The following is a 23,757-nucleotide window of genomic DNA, read 5'->3' as shown; positions in this document are numbered from 1 at the left end:
AAGTACATTTCACTGTTCACCCATAACACTCCACAGCAGCTTAATGAAATTAAATTAATGGTCTTGATGGGCACTGTCATTATTTCATATTTCATTGTGGCTCAGAATATTGTTTTATTGTGTCTTTTTCTAATGAATTTAGGGACCTGGTGGAAACAGCGGTATGCCTGGACCCCCTGGACCATCTGGAGTTCCTGTAAGTAGCTAGGAATTAAGATAATAAATAAATTTTAGAATTATCATAGTAGTTTTCCCTAGATTAAAAGTAGCCTTGCTCAAGGCAGTTGCATTATTCGCTCCGAAAAGACGCCGCTGTAAACCCACCCGTATACCCTGTTCGTGGTGCGTGCGATCACACCGCATGACCCACCCGTATACACACTGTCAGATCGTACGAATACTGTTCACACAAGTCATCGCACTCGTACCACTAACCGCATGCGGAGGCCGTCAGGCCGACAGCCTTGTCGGGTCTGTATCTTCCGGGATTAATGTGTTGTATTGAAAAAATTCCAATAGTGGACGAAATAGGGGGGGCTCTCGGATATGCTAGTATGCAGCTCATGAATATGTATATCGTTCGTCAGACCTATCAGACAACACAGGATGTGAGGCAAATGAATTATTCATTTTGACGTCCAATCACGCACTTCCCTTATCACGACCTTTGGACCCTATCATGCGTCCGTAGTGGTGGTGTGCGATGTAAACATGTCTCGTCTTTCGCGGGCATTATGGTAATGAGCTGACCGTGGGAACTCTTCGCTTATTATAGTAATGAGGTCAGTGGCTTCAACACAGACCCTACAAGGCTGTCGGCCTGACGGCCTCCGCATGCGGATAGTGTACGGGGGCACAGTGTCGTGCGATGTTACGCAGAGTGAATACAGGTGGGTTTTATAAAACGGCGGTCTTTTTTCGGAGTGAATAATTCGACTGCCTTGAGCAAGGCTAGATTAAAAGTTAAAAGGAAAACATTCCTGGCATTCCTGGAGCAGTTATATCTTTGCAGGAGGAATAATCTGCAATAGACTGATCCATTAAGCCCCGCCCGATTGCGTATTGACCAATCACAACGCAACGAAGGTCCGACAAATAAGGTCCGACATGCGTGAGCGTATGCTTGGCGCGCGACAGAGTTGTGCAGAAAGGCATTGGAGAGGCTCACATGTTCTTGCTCACACGTGCGTCAAGGGCGGAGCCTAATGGATCGTTCTATTGGAGAAGCGTTACTGTCAGTAACACATCTCAAATTCAATTTTGGGGGGATTAAAAGTGATATCTTTTCTCATAACCACAGTACTTTGAAATGAATTGATTCTCAAAATGTGTTGTACTTTCTAACTAAGTATTTTTTTTTATATTGCCATTACTTTTCAGAGTCATTCAAAAACATATGCAAGCCCTTTATTACCATTTAAAGAAATTTGATTTGTCTTTCTTTGCAGGGTGCAAGAGGAGAGGTCGGACCTGCTGGCTCTAACGGCAGAACCGGACCAACTGTAAGTTTATTTGTTATTGCAGAAAATAGTTAATAGCCTGACGATTCGACCCTTGCAGAGTCTTTCTCGAAGGCTAAATGACAACACAACAAACGTGTACAGCAGCCGATTTCACAAAACTTCATGGCGCAACTTGCGCCATAAATGTTGTGCAAGTGGACTTACGCAATTGCGCACAGTTTTGTGAAATCGGCTGCAGGTAACTTGGTGAAACATAACCAGTGAAGTTATATCATAGATGATTTTACGATAATTGCGGTGGTCCACTTTGTTGCCATACCATGAAACAAAAGTACTAACAAACTTTTTTGACACACTTGTCTGAAACATTACCAGAATTATTATAATAATAACAATAGTAATCATTTTAGAAAGGAGTGTGAGGTAAAGAGGAGTCTGAAATTTATTTGCCATCTTGGAGTTTGGCTTGAAACAATAATACTAACAATAAATATTTATTTCCACCTAATGGAGTCAAAGCGAACGAAAAGAAAAGAAAAGCAACAGAGGGAAGAGGGAACATAGGGAAGTTTGATCGGCACTTTTTGTCATCTCTACTTATTTTCTCTCATCACTACAGGGATCACGTGGAACACAAGGAGTGAAGGGTTCCACTGGTATCCGTGGTATCTCAGGACCTCAAGGACAAACGGGATCTTCAGGAGACGATGGTAGAGATGGTGCTACAGTAAGTCTTTGTTGCCTGCATTTTGGAATTTAAAAAAATTGTTAGAAGTTGCCGATAAAATTTAAAGAAAGAAGTCACAAAAAGAGTTGATATCCTGCTTATCTCTGGATATATAATATAATATATATAATTAAAATAGTCAACCAAAACTGACTTGGTAAACTTAAAAATGAGGAACAATTTATTAGAACGGATTTGAACCCATTATAGCCCAGAAGTGAATAATGTTCATGGAAAGTGCTTTGCCTTGCTGTTTGTGAAATCTCTTTTAATTCTATTTAATTTAATTTTATTAAAATAATAATGAATATGAACCAAAAATTAAAAATAAAATCGGTTAAGATTTCACACATTAATTTTGTTTTATAATAAAATGATTTTTTATTTAGGGACCTGCTGGATCAGCTGGTTCTCCTGGACCATCTGGCATAATTGGAGGACTTGTAAGTATCAACATTGCACACTTCCGTCAACACACATGCAGAAGTTTGACAACAAAGCCACACTATTTTACAAGATAAAACATCATGTAAAGAAAGAAAGGTCCTTGCTCCATGGTCGGGTTGGTGTGTTGGTGTGTTTCCTCGCCTTCCACCTTCTAGAACCCTGGTTCGAATCCTGCCGGGGGCACTACCTGGATTGGGTTTCAATCAGCCCCTAAGTGACTCCAACATATAAATCTGAAACCTCTTTCCTTGTCTTCTTTCCATTGGGTTCTTGGCTAGTACAGTGATTAAGCTCACTTTTCTGAGAGTCCTAGGCTTCACAACCAGAATAAAGTAAATAAAATTACTACTTGAGAAAACCAAGGAGCAGGTCTTGATACTTGTTTGTTTCCCTTTGCGATACCATTAAGTTTGTTTTATTTGGTACCCGTTTGTAATGTGTTATAAATGTAATTTACTGCATATTTGAATGTTGATGTCTTTTTTGTCATGGTATAGGGAAGCATGGGAGCAATGGGAGCCCCTGGACCTGCTGGTGCTGCTGGACGTCCCGTTAGTATTCTAATTTTTATTATTTACCCCTTGTATACATGTAGCCTGACGTCACACTAATCGAGGGCTCGTGAATTACGCCAGAGATCTATCGTTGTCTGGAGATTCACAGTTAAATTTGACGTACTGGTATATGTTTATAAATATAAAGCATAGAGTTACATATAAGAACTAGAGGGTGCAGTGGTGATGCTGCGTGCACAAGCGCGACAGGACCACAAGGAGACACGCGTGCCATTTTGTATAAGGATGAATGTTTTAAGCACATTAAACTATGAGTATTTTTGTGTGTATGATAAATACACGCTATGCGATGCTGTTTTTTTAACTTAAAATATGTCCACATGCCTTCTAGTTCTTATATATAACCCTATGATCTCAATCCAAAACCTTTTCTTATCCTTGTGGGGGACCAGCCTACCTCTTGTACTGACATCACATGCGACTACCATAAGATGAACCATAAAAAGCAGACCCAAGTTTGCCTATGACATTGGTACTCAACAGTTTCGGAAAGAGAAGAGAATAGAAATCATTTCATTCCAACGAATTCATATTCTTCTTACTTCGATTGGTGTCCTCTGTCAGTGATGTTATGACAGAGTTGTCCCTAGATCTCCATGTCCCTCAGGCATGCAGATACATATTTCATCTTCAAAGCTCTGAACGATCTGTCGCCTGTCTACCTGAAAGACTGCATTGCCACCCATGTACCATCTAGGGAAGGCCTGCGATCGAGCCGGGACATTACTCGTCTTTCCATTCCAAAGAGTAGCAGGCGGATAGGCGATGGATCGTTCAGTGTTTTCTGGCCAACTCTCTGGAACACATTACCACTTACTCTAAGGTCCTCTCCAACAGTTTCTGCTTTCAAACGCAACCTCAAAACTTATTTATTCTAGTGTATTATAATTATTTGCTTTTTGTTTGTGTGTAAAGCGCAATGATCATTTTTTTGGATTTGCGCTATATACATGTAAGACCTGGTTTTATTATTTATTATTATCTACTGTCACAAACCTGCAGTGTCCCTTCCTAGTATATCTACATAATTCAGGTGACCTTGACCCCTTCAGGATCACCCAAGCTTGGGCTCCCAGAGCACAGGCTTGCTGGCTGGAAGCTCAGGGTGGCGATAGCAGTGCCCTGCAAACTTTACTCCTCTTGTGCAGATTTGGGCACTGAGCTTGAAGAACCCAAGATAGAGATTTGAGTTTGGTGTATGCTCTTCGGTATATGCTCTTCCCTCCCGACACCAAGCACCTGGGGTAGCATTCTGGTGTAGCAACCATCAAGTTGCATTTCTAGAACAGATGTTTATGTCCATACTTCGCATCCATATTGTAGCACTGATTCAGATGTGTTCTATTTTGAAAAGGTTTTACAATATCTTAAGAGATCTTCTGAAGAAAAAGTTGTTACCTTAGGTGTTTGCTTTTTTTAACAGGGTGCTGATGGATCTGATGGTAAGCGTGGATCAGCCGGTCAACAGGGACCTGGTGGACACATGGGAGCACAAGGTATCAAGGGACCCACAGGACCAAGGGGATCAAGTGTAAGTACCTTATGAAGGAAACAGCTTATGATGTTTTGTCTCGTGAGACCATTCAAAAGCTTTGTTCTTTTGTCATTTCCTGAAACATATGGAACCATCAGCTAAGATATCATTTTGTTTTCAAGTATTCAATTTTAAAATTTGTACAGGTCCATTCCAGCCGGTCTTAAATGTTATTCTGAATTGTTGATCTTATTCAGGGTCGTGATGGAGACACTGGACCACAGGGAGCTCAGGGACCTAGTGGACCCACTGGTGATAAGGGAAATGCTGGTGCCCCAGGAGCCATGGGAGCTAGAGGAATGAATGTAAGTCCATCAGCAAAATGTGTCTCAAGCATCCATAAACTTCACTCATTCAGTTAAAAATTGTTGTTGCTTGATTGATTGCTTGATTGATTGCTTGATTGATTGCTTGATTGGTTGATTGATTGAGATAGAAACACTTAACATAAAATACTTGTTTTCATTATGTATCAGGGACCTGGAGGAGCCGCTGGTGCCAAGGGAGAGCGTGGACCTCGTGGACCCGCTGGCCCCGCTGGTGTACGTGGCAGTGCTGGACCTGATGGTGCTATGGGAGCTGCTGTAAGTACTTTACATTTGTTTAAAGACAGTGGACACTATTGGTAATTACTCAAAATAATTGTTAGCATAAAACCTCTCTTGGTGACGAGTAATGGGGAGAGCTTGACGATATAAAACATTGTTAGAAACAGCTCCCTCTGAAGTGCCATAGTTTTTGAGAAAGAATTAATTTTCCGCAAATTTGATTTCGAGACCTCAAGTTTAGAACTTGAGGTCTCGAAATCAACCATCTAAACGCACACAACTTCGTGTGACAAGGGTGTTTTTTCTTTCATTATTATCTTGCAAGTTTGATGACCGATTGAGCTCAAACTTTCACAGGTTTGGTATTTTATGCATATGTTGAGATATACCAACTGTGAAGGCTAGCCTTTAACAATTACCAATAGTGTCCACTGCCTTAAAGAGACATTTTCACAATTACATAGTTTTGTAGAAATGCAAGGAAATTTAAATACTGAAAATATAACAACTTTTCATTTTTGGGGTTTTACCCATACACCGATGTGTGTTAGCACTGTATACTTTTCCCGAGTCCTGTGCAAAACAAATTCACAGGCATAATACTTGAGTGGGATTCGAACCCATGACCCTTGCAATTTTAGAGCAGTGTTCCACCAACTAGACTACCGAGATTGCCCGGTGGCTAGAGGCAGTTCGAATCCTATGTTTTGGCAGCGGGTACCGCAACGATATAATAGATGTTAAATTTGCATTGGGATAAAGAATATAATTTTTTTGTTTACCCATACATCGATGTGTGTAAGCACTATATACTTAGTACTTTCCATAGTCCGAATATTACAATTGATTGATAAAATGTTTTATGTAGTAAATGTTGCATTTAGTTTTGAAATGCTAAAATGTGAATTTTTTAAACATTAAAAAAAATGTTTTACAAATAGTGTTCATGAAATGCGCATGAAAGCAACCCATATGAATTTCAAGAGTTTGCATTTCATCAAGTATTGTCTGTTTGTACATATAACATAAAACTGTTTTTGTGTATTCTAGGGGCCTGCTGGACCTGCTGGAGCTAGAGGAGAAACTGGGGCTACTGGAGTCACGGTAAGTCTACATTTCTGGCAGCAATATTTCCAGTTATTCATGACATATTGAAACTTTCTTTTAAGTTCTTTTCATAAACACTTTGATTCATATCGATAATATTACTCCAGTTATAATTACTGTTTTTAACTAGAAAATTGTTTTGAATCTTAACAGGGCCACAAGGGATGGAGCGGCGGCCCAGGAACGCCAGGACCAGCAGGACCTCCGGTAAGTACGAATATGGAAACGTTTTCTGACTTTTATTTTGTCTTTTACCGTGGTTGGTTCAATTTTATGAGGTCAAGATAAGCAAATTACAGTCTTATGCATATTCATACAGTGTCAGTTTCTGTTTTATTTGATGAATATTTAAATTGCAGTGGTCCATTCAGGATACATCCTCTGAGTAAGACTTTGCATATTCATACTAATTGTTCTCAATTCACAAGGCAAACTCCTGGTTCACATCATACATATTCATAACAATCTCCTCTGGTTCACTTAAGCACTCTGTTCTCCGTAGAGCGCTATAGAAATGCTTCATATTATTATTGTTATTATGTGCAATGAAAGCCCTAATTAATGATTCATTGTTTTTTACAGGGCCAAGCTGGCGGACGTGGCCCCAATGGAAGACCAGGACCCTCAGGACCTGCTGTAAGTACAAAATCATTTTGTAAATGTCACACAATTTACATTTCACACAATTTGCATTACGGTTGTATGGCTTCTGACTGGCACCCCCGAACAAAGATATTGGCAAAATAGGGACACCGCCAATATAGGGCTAGATAGCTCAGTTGGTAGAGCGCCGGCATGTTAATCCGGAGGTCCTTGGTTTGAATCCCACTCTAGTCAATTCTTTGTTCAACCCCCCAAATCATTTACCAAATTTACCCAGTCACTTTCCCTTGTGGTTTATATTGAATTTACATTTTAAAGAAAAAAAAGATCTAAAAGATGTCGGATTTGATCGTGTCGTCGAGTCAGAGCATCAAGTACTTTTGAGTAGTGGTGGTATTAAGAAGAACCGGTGGTTGACAACTCAGAACCACCACTACTCCAAAGAGATTCCACATGGTGCTACCGTGAAATCCTCACCTGATTATACTCCCACCATGCAAAGTTTCAAATCTTACATTATTGTACTCGATCATGCAAAGTTTTGAATCCTACTTTTTCAGAAGTAATTTTTTGCCTTAATAATTTGGAAACTCAAGTGTATTTCTGTAAATTGTTACACACATTAGGTTAGAAAAAGACACGTTGTTGAAACTGATTGCATGAAATATGAATGATGGTTTTTGTTTTGATTTGATTGTGTAGGGTCTTGACGGACCAAGCGGCAGAAATGGAAAGGCTGGACAACAGGGACCTCGTGGTATGTCAGGACAAGGTGTAAGTACAAACCAGTCTCAAATATACCTCTATTTTTATCTTTGATGAAACCGTTTTTCTAAACCAGAGCAGAATATTTCAATGGTGTGGTTTATTTTAATGGAGTCCTCAAATAAGAATTTCTTATTTTGTTTTTCTTCTTCATCCATCAAAACAGGGATCCCGTGGATCTGATGGACGCTCTGGACCCGCTGGACCCCCAGGACCTCCTGGCCCAGCTGGAGCCCCTGTAAGTAGCTCTCACGCTTTTCTCTCCTGGGTTACAATTAGTGACAAATACTTGGAGTAAAACATACTGACTTGTTAAGGTATGACGAAAGACAGTACAATTGTATGTGTGACTCTAGTGGTTGGACCAAGCAGTTTTGTTCAGTGGCAACAGATACTTACAGTTTTGATTGGCTAGAATTAACTGGTAAAATTACATTGTGAGATAATAACCTTATTAAAGAGAACTTCTTAAAACCAGATTGTCTAACGGACACAGTTAAAGTAATCTTTTGCCATCATATGCCTTTTGTTTTGTGACAAATATTGATGAATTGTGTGTTCAGAGAAACCATGAGAACTTCTAAGAAAAATGTTTTCTGAAATGTACGACTAAAAGTTTGTTTTATTATTTGTTTCTCTTTGCACAGGGAGCCCTCAGTTATTCACAAGGAGTAAGTATACATTTTGAATGTTTTTCAGCTAGATGTTGTTACAAATTATAGGCCGACCAAAACAACTCTGTTGTTTAAACGGATTTGGACAGTCAAAAACAAGAGTCTTCATTGGATTGGTTTGATGATGACGATTAAAAAAAATCTCTTGATTTGTTATTTGTAATTCATGAAGGCAATAGGCCTGTACCCTGTAGGTCTGCTACCCATAGGCCTGCAAACTACGGGCCAAACCTGCAGGTCAGTAAACCATAGTTCTGTAACCAACAGGCCTGTGACCCTGAGTTTGTATAAACCCATAGCACTGTGACCTGTAGGCCTGAAGGCCAGTTGCCCTTAGTCTTATAAGCCTAACCTGCAGCGTGCTGGCCTGTTACCTGCAGGCCAGTAAGCTGCAGGCCAGTAAGCCATAGTTTTGTAACCAATAGGCCCGTAACCCTGAGTTTGTATAAACCCATAGCCTTTTATAACCTGTAGGCCTGAAGGCCAGTAGCCCTTAGTATTATAAGACTAACCTGCAGCCTGCTGGCCTGTAACCTGCAGGCCAGTAAGCCATAGTTTTGTAACCAATAGGCATGTGACCCTGAGTTTGTATAAACCCATAGCACTGTAACCTGTAGGCCTGAAGGCCAGTTGCCCTTAGCCTTATAAGACTAACCTGCAGCCTGCTGGCCTGTAACCTGCAGGCCAGTAAGCCATAGTTTTGTAACCAATAGGCATGTGACCCTGAGTTTGTATAAACCCATAGCACAGTAACCTGTAGGCCTGAAGGCCAGTTGCCCTTAGCCTTATAAGACTAACCTGCAGCGTGCTGGCCTGTTACAGTACCTGCAGGCCAGTAAGCTGCAGGCCAGTATGCCATAGTCCTCAACTAATGGGCCCGTAACCCTGAGTTTGTATAAACCCATAGCCTTTTATAACCTGTAGGCCTGAAGGCCAGTAGCCCTTAGTCTTATAAGACTAATCTGCAGCGTGCTGGCCTGTAACCTGCAGGCCAGTATGCCATAGTCCCCAACCAATAGGCCCATAACCCTGAGTTTGTATAAACCCATAGCCTTGTAACCTGTAGGCCTGAAGGCCAGTTGCCCTTAGTCTTATAAGCCTATTCCGTAAACTACTGGCCTGTAACCAAAACCCAGTTACCGATGTACCATAATAAACAAGATTGGCCCAAAAAATCTAATCTTTTTAACTTGTTGATTGTTTCCACAGTACTCTGCACCAGCTGGTGTCAGTGGCAACAAGGGACCCAATCCATACAGTTCATACGTAAGTTTTGGGCTTTCTTCAAAATTAGGGTTCATATGTAATTCATTTTTATAACAACGCAAAATAGTTCCTATTTTGGCATTTTTAAATCTTTATAACCAAAGCAGTGTAAAAATCATTTAAAGATAATATACAGGATTGGTAGGGCTGACTATTAGTCACAAACAATCCTTTTTGTGAGTCAGGAGAAAGTGTTACAAAACAATGCAAGAAGCAACCTAAATCAGTTGCCGTTCTTTTAGGTTTTCAGATCAAGACTTCTTGAATATGACTTAATTTCAGAGGGAAATGTTTGACAGAAAAAAAGGTCTTGTATAACTTTATTGACATCAATCCTGCATAATACCTTTCAGATAACTTGTTCAAACATACTAAAGAGATAGCTGTTGCAAAGACTTGTGGTTTCTGTGTAAAAAGCTAATTACTGGGGTCGAAACGTGTGGCCACTTCCACTTTCTGCACAAAATATTATGTTTACGAAAATTACACTTGATGACAAAATAGTCAGTTATTGATTGGGATTGGAGAATCAGAATCTAACACTGGATCATCATGTTGTGTATACAAGGAACTAGTCAAAGATGAATACATTGTGATCAGGGCCCAATTGCAAGGCATATCTTAAAGACACTGGACACTATTGGTAATTGTGAAAGACCGGTGTTCCCACGTGGTGTATAAATAACAAACTGTGAAAATTTAGGAGGGAATTTTTGCCTGTGCATGTATGTAGTGTAATACTTACTCATATGGCTAGTGATGAAAATTGGCACTTGCAAAGTAAGTGGAAAATGGTGAACCTAAGCGCAGAACTACTGCGGCAAGCAAAGCCATAAAAGTTTGCTTAGCATGAAATTTTGGCCTTGATAAAAACAGTACCAACCAAATTTTCACCTGATTTTCAGGATTTAAGCAAGCAACGAATGAACACCAGTAACAAGCAATATGCGACAAATGGAAATTTTCTTGGTAATCCTGTTTTTATCAAGGAAGAAATTTCATGCTAAGCAAATTTTTGTGCTATGAAACTTTGGCCCTGCATGGTCCATGCAAGCTTTCCCCCACCATAAACTGCTTTGATATTCACTTTTACAGTATGGAGACGATGCCGAGATTGATGAGGATGACTTTGAGAGCCGTATCAAGCAGCTCCGTGTACGCATGATGAAGTTGATGCATCCCAACGGTGAGGCAGACTACCCCGCCCGCTCCTGCAAGGATCTCTTCAAGAACTACCCAGTATTGCCCGATGGTACGTTAAGAGTAGTTGAGAGTTTACCTTTGGAACCGTTTGATTGTTTTAATCCTGTATAAATGAAGACGTTTGTGATAAAACTTCATATTGTGAAAATTTCATTTAAAGATGCTATGTCAGATTTTTTGCCCCAAACATTAAAAAATAGGTTTGTTTGAGTGAATGGTACCACCCGCTCTAATGAAAAAAAGTTTAACTTTCACTTTTAATGGTCAGGAACCATGACAAAAATTTAGAACGTTTCTTATAAAACACATAAGAATTTGTCACGTGATATATTGTTGGGATGTCGACAAAAACTAATTTTGAGCACTTTATTTCACTGCTACTAATAATTGGCAGCATTAGCATATCATGAAACATTGGTGTTGTTACTATATGAGAAAATGATTGTATAAATATTCTTGTAGCCAAAAGACTAAGGCCATAAATATGTGTAAATGACTGTTTAAAACCAGCCACTATGTGTTGCAGGTGCATTACATCAATCAATCAATCAATCAATCAATCAATGTGCATTTATTTTCCATGTCGACAATAACAATTAAGCATACAGTAGAAAACAAAATAATTTTGATGAGTATAATAATGAGGGACGGATGCCAGATAACTTAACAGTAATTTGAAGATAATAGCCATACAGAAATTAACGTACTAGTTAACATGCAGGAAAAAAGTTTAAGCATAATGCTTTTGTATATTTCCCTGATGGGTTTAATTGTGTGTTGCAGGCGCAAACGCTTCTCCTTTTACACCTAACAGCGCCCCCTGTTGATTCCCCTGTAAGGCCACGCAGCATGGTCACCAAGTGAGCTTCCTCTTTTCTCTTAGCGCCCAGATGGGTTGGTTTTTCACATACATGTACATCCCAAATGGGTTTGATCGTGTGCTGCAGGCATATTACATACATCTCAAATGGGTTTGATTGTGTGCTGCAGGCATATTACATTGACCCCAGACGGGTTTATATAAATGTTGTTTGCCTTGTTACATAGGAGTTCCCGATCATTGATGTGCTTAATTTTGTTTTCTTCACAGGTTATTACACCCTGGACCCAAGCGAAGGCTCCTCATATGACAAGTTCACCGCATACTGCGTCAAGAAGACCAACGCCACCTGCGTCTTCCCAGAGAGGCAAGAGGTAAGGAAAACCATGTCATCAGAGAAATATTTCAAGTGCTTTCCATTTGTGGTCTCTTATATAATTAGGCATCGACTAATTAAAAGAAATACACACTGTTGATAATTAGTAGATTGTAAAATAAATAGTTTTATTATCAAAAACATTTTAGTTGAAACTTGACATAATAAATCCTAACATCATTCCATTTTGTTTACAGGAATTCATTTCTTTAAGGTACAAATATGCTTTTTTTATCATTCTTACAAAACTAGTTTTGAATCCACCCACACATGTAACATGTTATGTTTATATTTTCTGTGGAGGCTGTGAGATTATTTATAATCAGTGTGTTTTCATCACTATCTTATAACTGCCATTTGTGTAAAACAATTATGAAAAGTGCACTGTTTTAAACGTCAAAAGTAACTTGGCTCTGCTTGTTTTCCTTCCTAAAGGATCCTTTTCCCACATTTTCCTTGTTCCTCTGATAAATTCTTTCTACTTTCTGAATTTTTCATGACATTTAGATCCCTAAGGCAACCTATTATCTAGGTTCCCATGAGGACTCGATCGCCTTCTCCAAGATGCTCAATGGCTCAGCGGTAAGAATCACATAATTTAATCTTCAGTCTTTTTCATTTCAATTTTATTTCATTTAATGGGCTTTATCAAAAGAATTATTATACGCCCTCAAAATGCTTCTTTGAAGTAAATATCAAAAAATTGTGACCAATTTTATATCTTTTCCCAGACTTCGGGCTTCTTTCTAATCCCAGCATTGACTTTGACCTTCTTTTCAATCTAAATATGAGAGTGACTGCAGCAAAAAATAGTTGACGTATTACTTTTATCAATTTTATTGTAACCTCTTTTGTTCAGAACTCTCTCTGATTGTATTCGATAACTGTTGTTTCAGATCACATACAGTGTTAAGCCTGTTCAGTTGACCCTCCTGCGTCTCATCTACTCCCAAGCCAAGCAGAATGTCACATACCACTGCAGAAACTCCAACGCTGTCCTAGACCGTGATGGTAGATCCAGCAAGGCTCTTACCCTGGTAGGACCCCAAGGTGTACAAATGAGCATCAAGAGTACAAAGAACGACTTGCAGTACGAAGTAGAAGGAACAGATGAATGCCGGGTAAGGAAATTTATTTTAGTGCAAAATGAAAAGTAAAAGTAGTGCTTTCTGCTCTAACGGCTAGGCTTCGAATTGAAGATACCCAAGCCTACATTTGGATGGACTGTGAAAGGGGTGACCCTGTTTCAGCCCTAGGAGTAGGTGGCAACGACCTCTGGAAAAAATAATTGTAGCCCACACCTTGAAAGCGCCTTCAGGCCTTGTGTGTCAGGCGACTTGTATACAAAAAAAAATTAAAAACCTATTCTTGTCCAAGGCACAGTTAGCAGTTTTTTGTCAAAACTTATTTCAGTCTTTGAAGTTGCGATTATTGTTATCTCTTATCAGCATCTAGAAATCATACCTGAAATTAATGTGTTCAATTTGTCAACCATCGTTAGATTTATGAGGGACCACTTCAAGGTAATTACTCAGATCCAGTAAGCTCTTGCCGGGATTTAATTTTTTTTTGTTAAATGGATGTTGTAGAAGGTTTTGTGATGTCCGGAGGAAGATGATTCCACATTTTAAGGTTCAGCATAGAAAGGCCATGATCCTTTGAATTGCTTCTTGAAATGCAAAGTTTGGAAGCAGGAACATAAATTTGATAGACAGTTGTGACATTTGGAAAGAGAAGAGAACTGAGACAATGGAATAAAAACACATACCTCTTGTCAACTTGAAACCTATAGATGATTCATTTGCCTCCTTTAATTTGTTGTTAAATTTACAGGAGCATGACGACGTCTGGAGAAAGACCACCGTTGTCTACACAACCAAGAAGACCGAACGTCTACCCCTCGTTGATGTTGCTGTGATGGACGTCGGAGAAAGCAACCAACAATTTGGAATAAATGTCGGTCCTGTCTGCTTCTCATAAAAATTTTTAAAAACTGCCTAGTGTTGACTCTATTGCAGTGAAGAGCACGATTATTGCAGCAAGTAGTTCATAGGGAAGACTTTGTTATAGGGTCAGTGTGTTGGTTCTTCCTGCTTTTACAGAGTCACATTTTTAAAAACTGCTTTAAAATTAAACTTGATCAACTTTAGGTCAGAGTTGTACTGATTGTCATGGTGCTGTTTTATTACGACTAAAATATTGAAATGTTTTGTACGAAAATGCATATTGTGAAAAGAACAGGTGCTAATTATCACTTAGATTTTGTGTCTGCAGAGAAGAGAGTTTTCAAGGAAAAGTACTTTTGTTTTGTTTCAGGGGTGGGGAGTAAAAAAAACTTCCATCCTGTGGTTAAAAAAAACACAAAAAAAAACAACCAACCTGTGAAGAAATAATTGTAAATTGAACCCCAGCTTAGTGAGGGATTTTGTGCTAGTTAAAGGCCGTCCTCACTCTGATTGTAGCAACACTGATGTACATGGTCTTCAAAATGTGGTTTCCCTTTGACTTTGGTAATATTTCTGACGGGGATGATTGAAGGAGGATTTGTACCGTTGTAGTACGTGATAATCAGTGAGCTTTCAGTTTACAAATCTTATACATTGTCTTCAATGGAAAGAAAATGCAGATTGTGTATTTTGTTCTGTAGGTTAATGGAAAACAAAATCTCCCTATAGCGCAAAGAGAGGAAATTTGTATTCATGTTGTTTGCTTTTGCACAATATATAAAAACAATTTTAAACAATGAAGCATTTTACTTAGACAAAAATCAGTTATTAGTCTCTATGTGCCCTTATTGGAATACACTATACAGACAGATTTACCCTTCTTCTTTAGAGTTTAACAATGGAATAAATTTCTTTCACTATTTGTTGTTAGAGATATGATGAAAATCCATTAAAGTTCTCTGTTTCCACAACAAGAGGTTAGTTTTGGCTCAATTTTATAAAACTGGGAAGGATTAACAAAAAATGCTTTAAAATGGACTTGCTGTGTAGAAATTAGCATGGTTCCAGTCATAAGCAGTTTTACAGACCAAGGTGTGTTTGTTGGCTGGTAACTTGTTTGTGTTTTTCCACCAATAACATAGCCCTGCTGAGCAGTTTTGCCAGGTACAGCTGTGACAGGTATACATTCCAATGTGCTGTTTATCGCCAGAGATCTATGATTATGATTGTTACTGCTTGTAGAATTGACGTGGTTGGGGTAGAATTGAGTGGTAAGCACCGCCAAGAAATTGACTGTGCTTAGAATGTTTTATTGCTAAGCAAAACAAGTCACTCCACTCGCACCAACTATTAACTTTATGATCTTTTGGCTGGTAAACAATTTCTTCTGAGCAAGTTTTTGTTATTTACATAACCATCTTTTGTGTGCTTACATGTTTTATTAAATCGGGCCAAGACAGGTCATTATGTTTAATGTTATCAATAACTAGTAAACAGCCTTTTTGAATACTTTTTGAAGTGCCCTCTCTTACCTTGGTGGTTTTTATGCTCTTAGTTCTGCTTGTTCTTCGCTTCTGTGTCTGTGTTTGTATTTTTTAAATAAAATAAAGCTTCCCTATGTCAGAATTTTGTGTGACTTTTTGTTTCTCAGTTTTTAAAATTGTATCTTAAACTTGCATGTATGGTTAGGCCTAAAGTTAGTTTGAATGCATTATCTTTGCTTAAACTTACGAAAGTTATTGTAGCGTAAATGAATGAAGGCCCATATTGTTCATCCACTGTGTAGCTATAGGCACAATTTTAAAAACACGATGGCTGGCTCTAGGATGCTGTTAACCCAGTCTAGCTCTTGCATAGTGTAAATAGCGCACAACTTTTTCTTTTCTTCTTTATTTCTCTTCGCACCTTGCACCGTGGACCTCTGACCCCACCAACGCACCACCCCAGTTTAGCTTCCTACGTGAGTTGTGTAGGGATTATTCAACTCAAGACGATTCCTCTGAAGATGAGTTGTCAGTATGACCTTAGTGATTAAGGTAGATAGGATACAAATATAAGGACCAATCGTAACTCTTTGTGAAGTCGGCCCGAGTCATATCTGCTGGCCTATGGGTATAATATTTTTAACTACAGCAAAAGTGGGACTAATTGGCTCATACATTTAAGCACACATAAAATCTGGAGGAAAAATAAAACTTAGTGGCCTGACGTTTTGACCCAAGTGTGATATTTGTCGAAGGCTAAAAATGAATATGAAACCTATTATTAAGCTTTTGCCATTTGCATGGTAGGCCATACTGATGTCCAAAGATTTCAGCCACTCAGGTTTATTTTTGTCACTGCTTGATCGAGTTAATGGAAGTTATAAGTTTATGAGAGCAATTAACAAAAAGAAATTTTTGTATAACTCAATTCTAATCAGGTTAGAATGCAACTGCAACAACCATCCGATCTATATATCAAAGTTGAAATTCCCGCCCTTTTATTAATTGTATTGTATTGTATTATGTTTTATTCCAAACTGGAACACACACCCATAACCCTGGGGAGGGTAACAATATTTTAAAAACAAAATACATTGAATGAATAAGTCATACGGTTAGGAATTTAACTTAGAACAAAAACAAATAATTACACAGTTTTCTTGTCTTTTATAAAGCAGTAAATAACGTACTTGGCAACGCAAATAATAAAAGCTTCATCGGGAGTGTCCATCAAAAACTTAAACCTGTCTTCCTGCCAAGAGTTTCAAAGCCTTTGTAATGATCAATAATATAAGCCAACAAAATATTCCCAAGGTCGTTGTATAAGGGACAATCAAGAAGAAAATGGATTTCGGTTTCAACATCAAGGTGACAATGCGGGCAAATTATTTGGCTTGACTCTATTACCCGATATACCTTCCTATTTCAATAAGTAGCTTGTGTTAAGAGAGCATCTGAAACGGGCCAAAGAATGGCGATTAGAAGGCTTGTTAACACATTGTAAACATAACTCAAACTCAAACTGGGTTCTGAAAATACGGTATGTCCTGAGCTTATTCTTTTGGCCAGATTTAGTTCTACAGTCATTGTGCAATCTATTGTATTGTACCATTTGGAAATAAACACATCACATAGTTGTTGAACAATAATACGATTCACATTCCTTCGGTTTGCAAGCTCTTGTATGTTCTCTGGCATGTTACAGGTGACTGAATCAAAGTATTTTCTAAGCATAAGAAATACCGATGGTTTGTGGTTAACAGTAATGTTGTTGTTCACGAATTTACGACATTGTTTCAGGACTTGCTGATTTGGGGGGGGGGGGGGTAGGGGGGATTGGCCTACTCATATACAGAACTAATTCATCCGACTGGATGGCAGGCCGGGAGAAGCATGGAGCATAGACAAGTTTGTGTCTTCGTAGGAGCATGTATTAAGTAGTCGGGGGACGGGGCTAAACGGACGTGCAAGAGGGCAGGTGGGTCGATCGAAGTCGTCCCTTCACTCAAATCGATACAACTGAACTCGTCCTGCAGTGGTTGACCACTGTTTGGCGGTTGCGTCCTCGTCGACAGGTCATGATGGCGTGCAGAATGGAATTGGGGATCGGAGGTCGCAGTGCCATTGCCAGCGTGGTTAGCTGAGAGTGGAAGAAACATGGGTGAGTCATTCATTAATTTGGGTAATACCCTTGATCAACATCTAACTACGATCATGGAGGACCTCCATGCTACGACAAAGCATCAATAAATAACGTCGTGTGCCTCTTCCCTCAGCTTACACAAAACTGGACAGAATACAAAATTTAGATCAACCAACAACAGAGAGGTTGATCCATGTATTCGTGATGTGAGCCGCATAGACAACTTGTAACACTACAGCCTTCTCAAAAAGACGGACCCAATGCTACGGTTTGGGTAAACCTAGTAACTGGGGCGTTGTACTCCTTTTTTCTCGATGTTTTGTCCTTGTCGATCGTACATCGGTCGTACGACCGATAATGACAAAATTTCGAAAAAAAAGGTACAAATCAGTTACTGGGTCTAAGGTTTGGGTAAATTTGTCTGTATACGCCCAAACCACCCACACCAAACATTCCCACTCCTATCACGGCCGCCATACCTCTAAAAAGCCTTATTACACTGCTGGCTACAAGTAAAATCCCAGATAACTTTTCAAATAATGGTTTTGATCTACAAATGCACACATGAAATGGTCCCGGTTTACCTCCAGGAATTAATCAGCAAATATCATCCATCAAGGACTCTTTGCTCCAGCAACAAAGATCTTCCTCACTCTGTATCCAGTTCTCATCAAATCATACGGTCAACGTGCTTTCCAATGGAACAATCTTCCAAACAACATCAAAAACTGCCCACCCTGGAACAATTTAAGTTCAAACTTAAAACTTGCTTGTTTACTCACCCAAGAGAATGTATTGTAGGCCTACTATGCACTTTATAAGAACCCTTTTTTATTTTTTATACATTATTGTTAAGCTTGAATCAAAGCAGAAAAACTCGTGAAGTTACAAAGTGACTAAAACAATAGACCGATTGCGCTCCGAGTGTCACATGACCTATTGTGGGTATTGGATGTAAACAAACACGGCGCACTGCAAATTCAGAACTAATTGGGGAGGGAAGTGTGTGTATCAAAGTGAAAACCACATCTAGAACTGTAGCGCGTCTTGCGAGAGAGATGGATAGAATTTGATTTTCCCAATCTCAGTTTTATTCCCGTCTTCATTAAAACAAATTCTTTAAGTGAAACGCAACAAATGTTGGAACACCCAGTTGAGATCAGGTACCAGTCATACCAGTATGCGTGATAAATAATTACAACAATAATAAATAAATAAATAAATAAATAAACAAATAAACAAATATATAAACTGTTTACTCAGTACTTTCCCGAGTCATGTAAAAACAAATATAACAGGCATGTTACTCGGGTGGGATTCGAACCCCGGACCGTTGCTATTATAGAGCAGTGTCCTACCAACTAGACTACCGAGGTTGCCCGGTAGCTAATAGAGGCAGTTCGAATCCTATGATTTGTCAGCGCTTACCGCAAAGATATAAGAGATATTTGGGGGAAAATAAATCAAGAAATTTAATCATACAAACTATTTAATCTGGTGGGAAAATATAAAAGGTTACGCTCTGGAAGTGTCAGGCATTCAGGCGCCGGTTCAGTTAATGGCACACACTGGCCCCTCCCCATTGCCATATAGAACCCTTCAGGATTTGCATCCGACCCAAAGCACATCCCCCCTGCCTCGAACCCTAGCCACTGCGCGGGCCCTGTCCCTTTAGGGGAGAAAGCAAGGCAGATCCCAATCACACTGTCCCATCAGGGGCAGCAAAAAGCCTTGAATCTATTTTAGAGACAGACGGTATTCGAACCTGAATACGAATTCGATTCCAGGAGAATGTTCACACGATGTCATGTTGTGTTTGTGCACGGTAAGTGTGGTTTTACATTGCCCTCATTCTAATGATTTTACTGCCAATATAAAAAAAAAATCTCATTTTGAAGCTACAATCCCTTTATTTTCACCTTCAAAATATTTTATTGGCAGGGGTAGCTGTCAGCTATGAGTCGGAAAACTTTGCGGTATCCCTTATTACAGCCCAACTTCACGCCGTGCACAACGCAAAATCCACGGCGCGTGAGGAGCTCGCTCAAACCTCGGTACATACGTAGTCTAACCCTACTCTCAAAATAAACCTCCTTTTGTAGTGTAATACTGGAAACGTCAAACAGCAAATGTGATTTCAAGCAATGTCACAATAAGCAACTTTATAAAAAGGGCTCCGTTTTTAGTTCAAAGTGTTATTTATTGCAAATACAACCAATTGTGATCCATCGGTACGAGTCTCCCCATGTCTTTACTGTGTAGCTGTGTTTTTCTATGGGTACATTCGATTAGCTTCCCTGGGTCGACCCCGTTGTGGCGTATTTTATTTTTTCCAGGACGAACGTGGGCACACAATTGCCCCACGTTCGTCCTGGAAAAGTCGCCTATTTTGTTTTTTTAGTACAAACGTGTGCAGATGTTTACCCACGCTCCATCTGGAAAAAAGCAGACGCATCATCACGTGAGCCTTCTCGTCGTGACGTCAGTGCACCTCGGGTCGGCCCCAATTGACCCTATCCACAGACGGGGCTCTTGGGGCTGGCCCGAGGTGCACCGACTACACCACGGGAAGGCTCACGTGATGATGTGTCTGGGTTTTTTTTTCAGGTTCGAGGACGAACGTGGGGTAATTGTGTGCCCACGTTCGTCCTCGAAAAAAAAAAAATACGCCACATCGGGGTCGACCCAGGGAAGCTAAACGAATGCACTCTATATATACCCTTTATAGGGCACGTGATCACATGTAAACATTGGTAGCGCAATCCGACTATTGCAACGTATGCACAATCAGCTTTATTTCTTGTTCAACAAAAACAAAAACAGCGCTGTTTAAAAAAGAAAGAAGTTGAGCTTGTGCCAAGATTCCCAGTCAATGATGATATCGAAACTGATCGACAGTCGCTTGTTTGTTTGCGGTTGTTTTGCTCTAAGTTTCAGGACACTTTCCTATTAACTTGTCCAACTACATAGGAAACTGTGACGCATCATTTTCTTGGAATACTTCTCAAAGGAATCCTACCCAATTGGCTGATTGCCACTCTCATTTAATCCGTCCCATAGTAAGCCGGTCCCCCTCGCCGCAAACAGAGAACATGGGTAGAAGTTGGACTGCTGTCAAGATTCCCAACCAATGATAGATTTGCCCCAATCATACAATCCATCCCATAATAAGCCCATAAAACCAAGTCACATGAAGTGGAGCCCATAGCTGCTGCAACTCTTTTGGCTGACTGTTGGTTGTTGCACATACTTGTCTTGAGAGGTTGTAACCAATTGAAACTATGTATAGCTATGTAGGTTGGAAAGGCCTGTGGGTCTTGTCTGTGATTTTGCTATTAGGATGCTGTGTGACTGTCCAGGGCCAGGAGGAGAGCAGCCCATCATCATGTAAGTGTCATTCGGTTTTGTTATAAAGGAATTGGGATACTACATAAACAAATCTGTATCCTGCCTCCCCTTTTTCATTCACAGCAGGGCCGATGTAGGAAGCTATTATGGCCAGACCAATATTCCCCCTCCCCCTTGTTTTCCATTGTTGTTTATCTTTCCTTCAGAATGTTGTAGAAAATCAATCATGATCTTTATTATATATTTGCAATAAGTTTCATGGTTTCCCGGTAACATTAATTTCAAAATACAAAGTGAAACTAATATGATTAAATACTTCAAATATTGTGAAACTTGCTCCTATATACACATGTAAACCAGGAATCATTTATTGCGTACATATTTTCTTCACACCTATCACTGTGTGCCCAAACTGCTAAAATTACCATGGGTTTTCCTTATGAGTAAAGCTGGTATTATGTGGAAATCCCATGGACTGTGCACTTGGTCCACAGTCTCTATGGAATGTTGTGTGACAATTATGGGTAGGAATGAAGTTGGCCTCACTTAAACAATTTGTCCTGGATTTCCAGACGACTTGGAGAAAGAAAAAAACATAACTTTATTAAGCTGACTTACTTCTTTCTATTTTGTTGATACTTTTAGTAAGTAGCGGGGTAATTTCAGACTTGCCCTGCGCATCCCCTGGATGGGATATCGTCCAGCATGGAGCAAGATACCAAATGTCGGACTGTTCTTTTTGCAGGCTGGCCCTGGGGAGAAAAACAAACAAAAACTAGACATTAAGTGTTTGTGAACAAACACGAAGCTGTTCCGTGATGTTTTGCTTGGATTATGTGCTTCATTGCCCAAGGAATCTATAACTGAAAAAAAGTTTCAAAAAAGTTGTATAGCTCTTGATATTAGGTCACACTTCCCGGTTGACCCGCAAGTAAAGGTCAAAATGGGCCCACAGCTACCAAAGACTAATCTGCAATGCCAAGGAGTCTATAAATGAAAAAGTGAAAACAATCGGTTGGGAAGATCTTGATATATAGTCCCACTTCCGGTTGACCCAGAAGTAGAGGTCAACATAGGGTCACAGTTTTCCAAAGCTAATATCTATTGCCTTAGAGTCTATAACTGAAGTTTGAACATTAGCTTTTTACTTTTTTAGAAATGGGCTCACTTCCGGTTGACCCGGAAGTAAAGGTCAACATGGGGTCAAAGTTGTTTCAACTAATCATGAATGCCCAAGGAGTCTATAACTGAACAAAAATTGATAATCTGTTGTATAGTTCTTGAGATATGGTCCCACTTCCGGTTGACCTGGAAGAAGGGGTCAACTTGAGGTCACGGTTTTTTAAAGTTAATATTTTATGCCTAAGGAGTTTATAACTGAAAATATTTTGAAAAGCTGCTGTATAGTTCTTGAGATATGGTGACACTTCCGGTTGACGCGGAAGTAGAGGTCAACTTGACGTCACAGTTTTTTCAAATTAATCTCCAACCCTCAAGCAATCTTTAAGAACAAACAGTTGAAATGTCGGCCGTGAAGTTCTCGAGATATGATGCTGCAAAGATTTCCTAATTAATATGCAAATGAGGGTCACTGGTGGTTAATTTATAAAGAATTTTAATATGTTTTATGATAGGAATTAAGCTAAACATCCTAAAGCTTCCATTTGATATTATTTTACGTGTTTAAAAATACATAATTAATTTGTAGGATACTCCTTTATTTTCCTACTCCTGCCGATAGGGGGCGCTCTTATGAGACGTTTCAATTGCACGATTTGTGCACGGTAATGTCTGTATCCGACTCTGTATTTGTATGTGTACGTCGCAAAGCCCAATACTGTCATAAAATGTCAAGCTACAATTTCCCATATAGAACACGGCCCAGTTTTATGGCTCTATCTGCTTCAACCAAACTCTGCCCATTTATTATACAACCACCATTCTTCGCTTACTGTTCAGGCGCTGAAATATCTGTGCAATTAGTTCAAAGCAAAGATTACATATGAAAAGCTTCCCCGCGCACAAGCAAAAATATCCCTGCTAAGCTGTGAAATATGCAAGCTTGGAAAGCACACAAACAAAAGAAATCCCTGCTATAAGCAGTCTATTTCGCTTGACGTAAGCGCAAAATTAAATTCTTCTGCAGAGCACTGAATCTTTTTCATTAAGCAAGTTCGCATCATGACTCGACTAGTCGCACCTCAAACCTAACTACGACACTTGTCGAGATAAAATACAGATTCTCAAGATTTGTGCCGCTATGTGCCGCAAAGGCAATATTAATTATGTTGCGAATGGGTGTGACTAGTGAAATTTACTACTCGACTAGTCGCACTTCAAACCTAACTACGACACTTGTCGTGATTAAGTACGGATTCTCAAGATTTGTGCCGCTATGCCGCAAGGGCGATTTAAATTATGTTGCGAATAGTAGTAAGCAACACAACTGGTTCACCAAACAGGTAGTCGGGACAAATTTTTAATTATGTTGCGAATGGGTGTGACTAGTGAAATTTACTACTCGACTAGCCGCACTTCAAACCTAACTATGACACTTGTCGAGATAAAGTACGGATTCTCAAGATTTGTGCAGCCATGCCGCAAGGGCAATATTAATTTAAGCAACACAACTGGTTCACCAAAAAGGTAGTCGGGACAAATTTTGTAGTCGATGTGTGGACACGATTGTAACAGGAGTAGAGAAAAACAGTAGTCGCGACTCAAATAA

General features: G+C 39.5%; 1 protein-coding gene across 1 annotated transcript in view; it reads left to right on the top strand.

Moving 5' to 3' along the window:
• The window catches only part of LOC139937259 (uncharacterized), a 76,562-nt gene extending 60,101 nt beyond the window's left edge, over positions 1 to 16,461 (top strand). Inside the window, exons 50-69 of the mRNA XM_071932357.1 lie at positions 143 to 196; positions 1,449 to 1,502; positions 2,083 to 2,190; positions 2,580 to 2,633; positions 3,135 to 3,188; positions 4,636 to 4,743; positions 4,944 to 5,051; positions 5,223 to 5,330; positions 6,345 to 6,398; positions 6,555 to 6,608; positions 6,984 to 7,037; positions 7,707 to 7,778; positions 7,936 to 8,007; positions 8,417 to 8,440; positions 9,653 to 9,709; positions 10,805 to 10,961; positions 12,003 to 12,106; positions 12,616 to 12,690; positions 13,005 to 13,229; positions 13,942 to 16,461. Of these exons, the coding sequence (XP_071788458.1) occupies positions 143 to 196; positions 1,449 to 1,502; positions 2,083 to 2,190; positions 2,580 to 2,633; positions 3,135 to 3,188; positions 4,636 to 4,743; positions 4,944 to 5,051; positions 5,223 to 5,330; positions 6,345 to 6,398; positions 6,555 to 6,608; positions 6,984 to 7,037; positions 7,707 to 7,778; positions 7,936 to 8,007; positions 8,417 to 8,440; positions 9,653 to 9,709; positions 10,805 to 10,961; positions 12,003 to 12,106; positions 12,616 to 12,690; positions 13,005 to 13,229; positions 13,942 to 14,088 (1,743 nt within the window). The 3' untranslated portion in view covers positions 14,089 to 16,461. The remainder of the gene's footprint in view (positions 1 to 142; positions 197 to 1,448; positions 1,503 to 2,082; positions 2,191 to 2,579; positions 2,634 to 3,134; positions 3,189 to 4,635; positions 4,744 to 4,943; positions 5,052 to 5,222; positions 5,331 to 6,344; positions 6,399 to 6,554; positions 6,609 to 6,983; positions 7,038 to 7,706; positions 7,779 to 7,935; positions 8,008 to 8,416; positions 8,441 to 9,652; positions 9,710 to 10,804; positions 10,962 to 12,002; positions 12,107 to 12,615; positions 12,691 to 13,004; positions 13,230 to 13,941) is intronic.
• The last annotated feature ends 7,296 nt before the right edge of the window (positions 16,462 to 23,757 follow it).

Source organism: Asterias amurensis, chromosome 5 (genome assembly GCF_032118995.1).
Source record: "Asterias amurensis chromosome 5, ASM3211899v1".
NCBI classification, from domain to species: Eukaryota; Metazoa; Echinodermata; class Asteroidea; order Forcipulatida; family Asteriidae; genus Asterias; species Asterias amurensis.
This window is presented reverse-complemented; position numbering and strand designations above follow the sequence as displayed.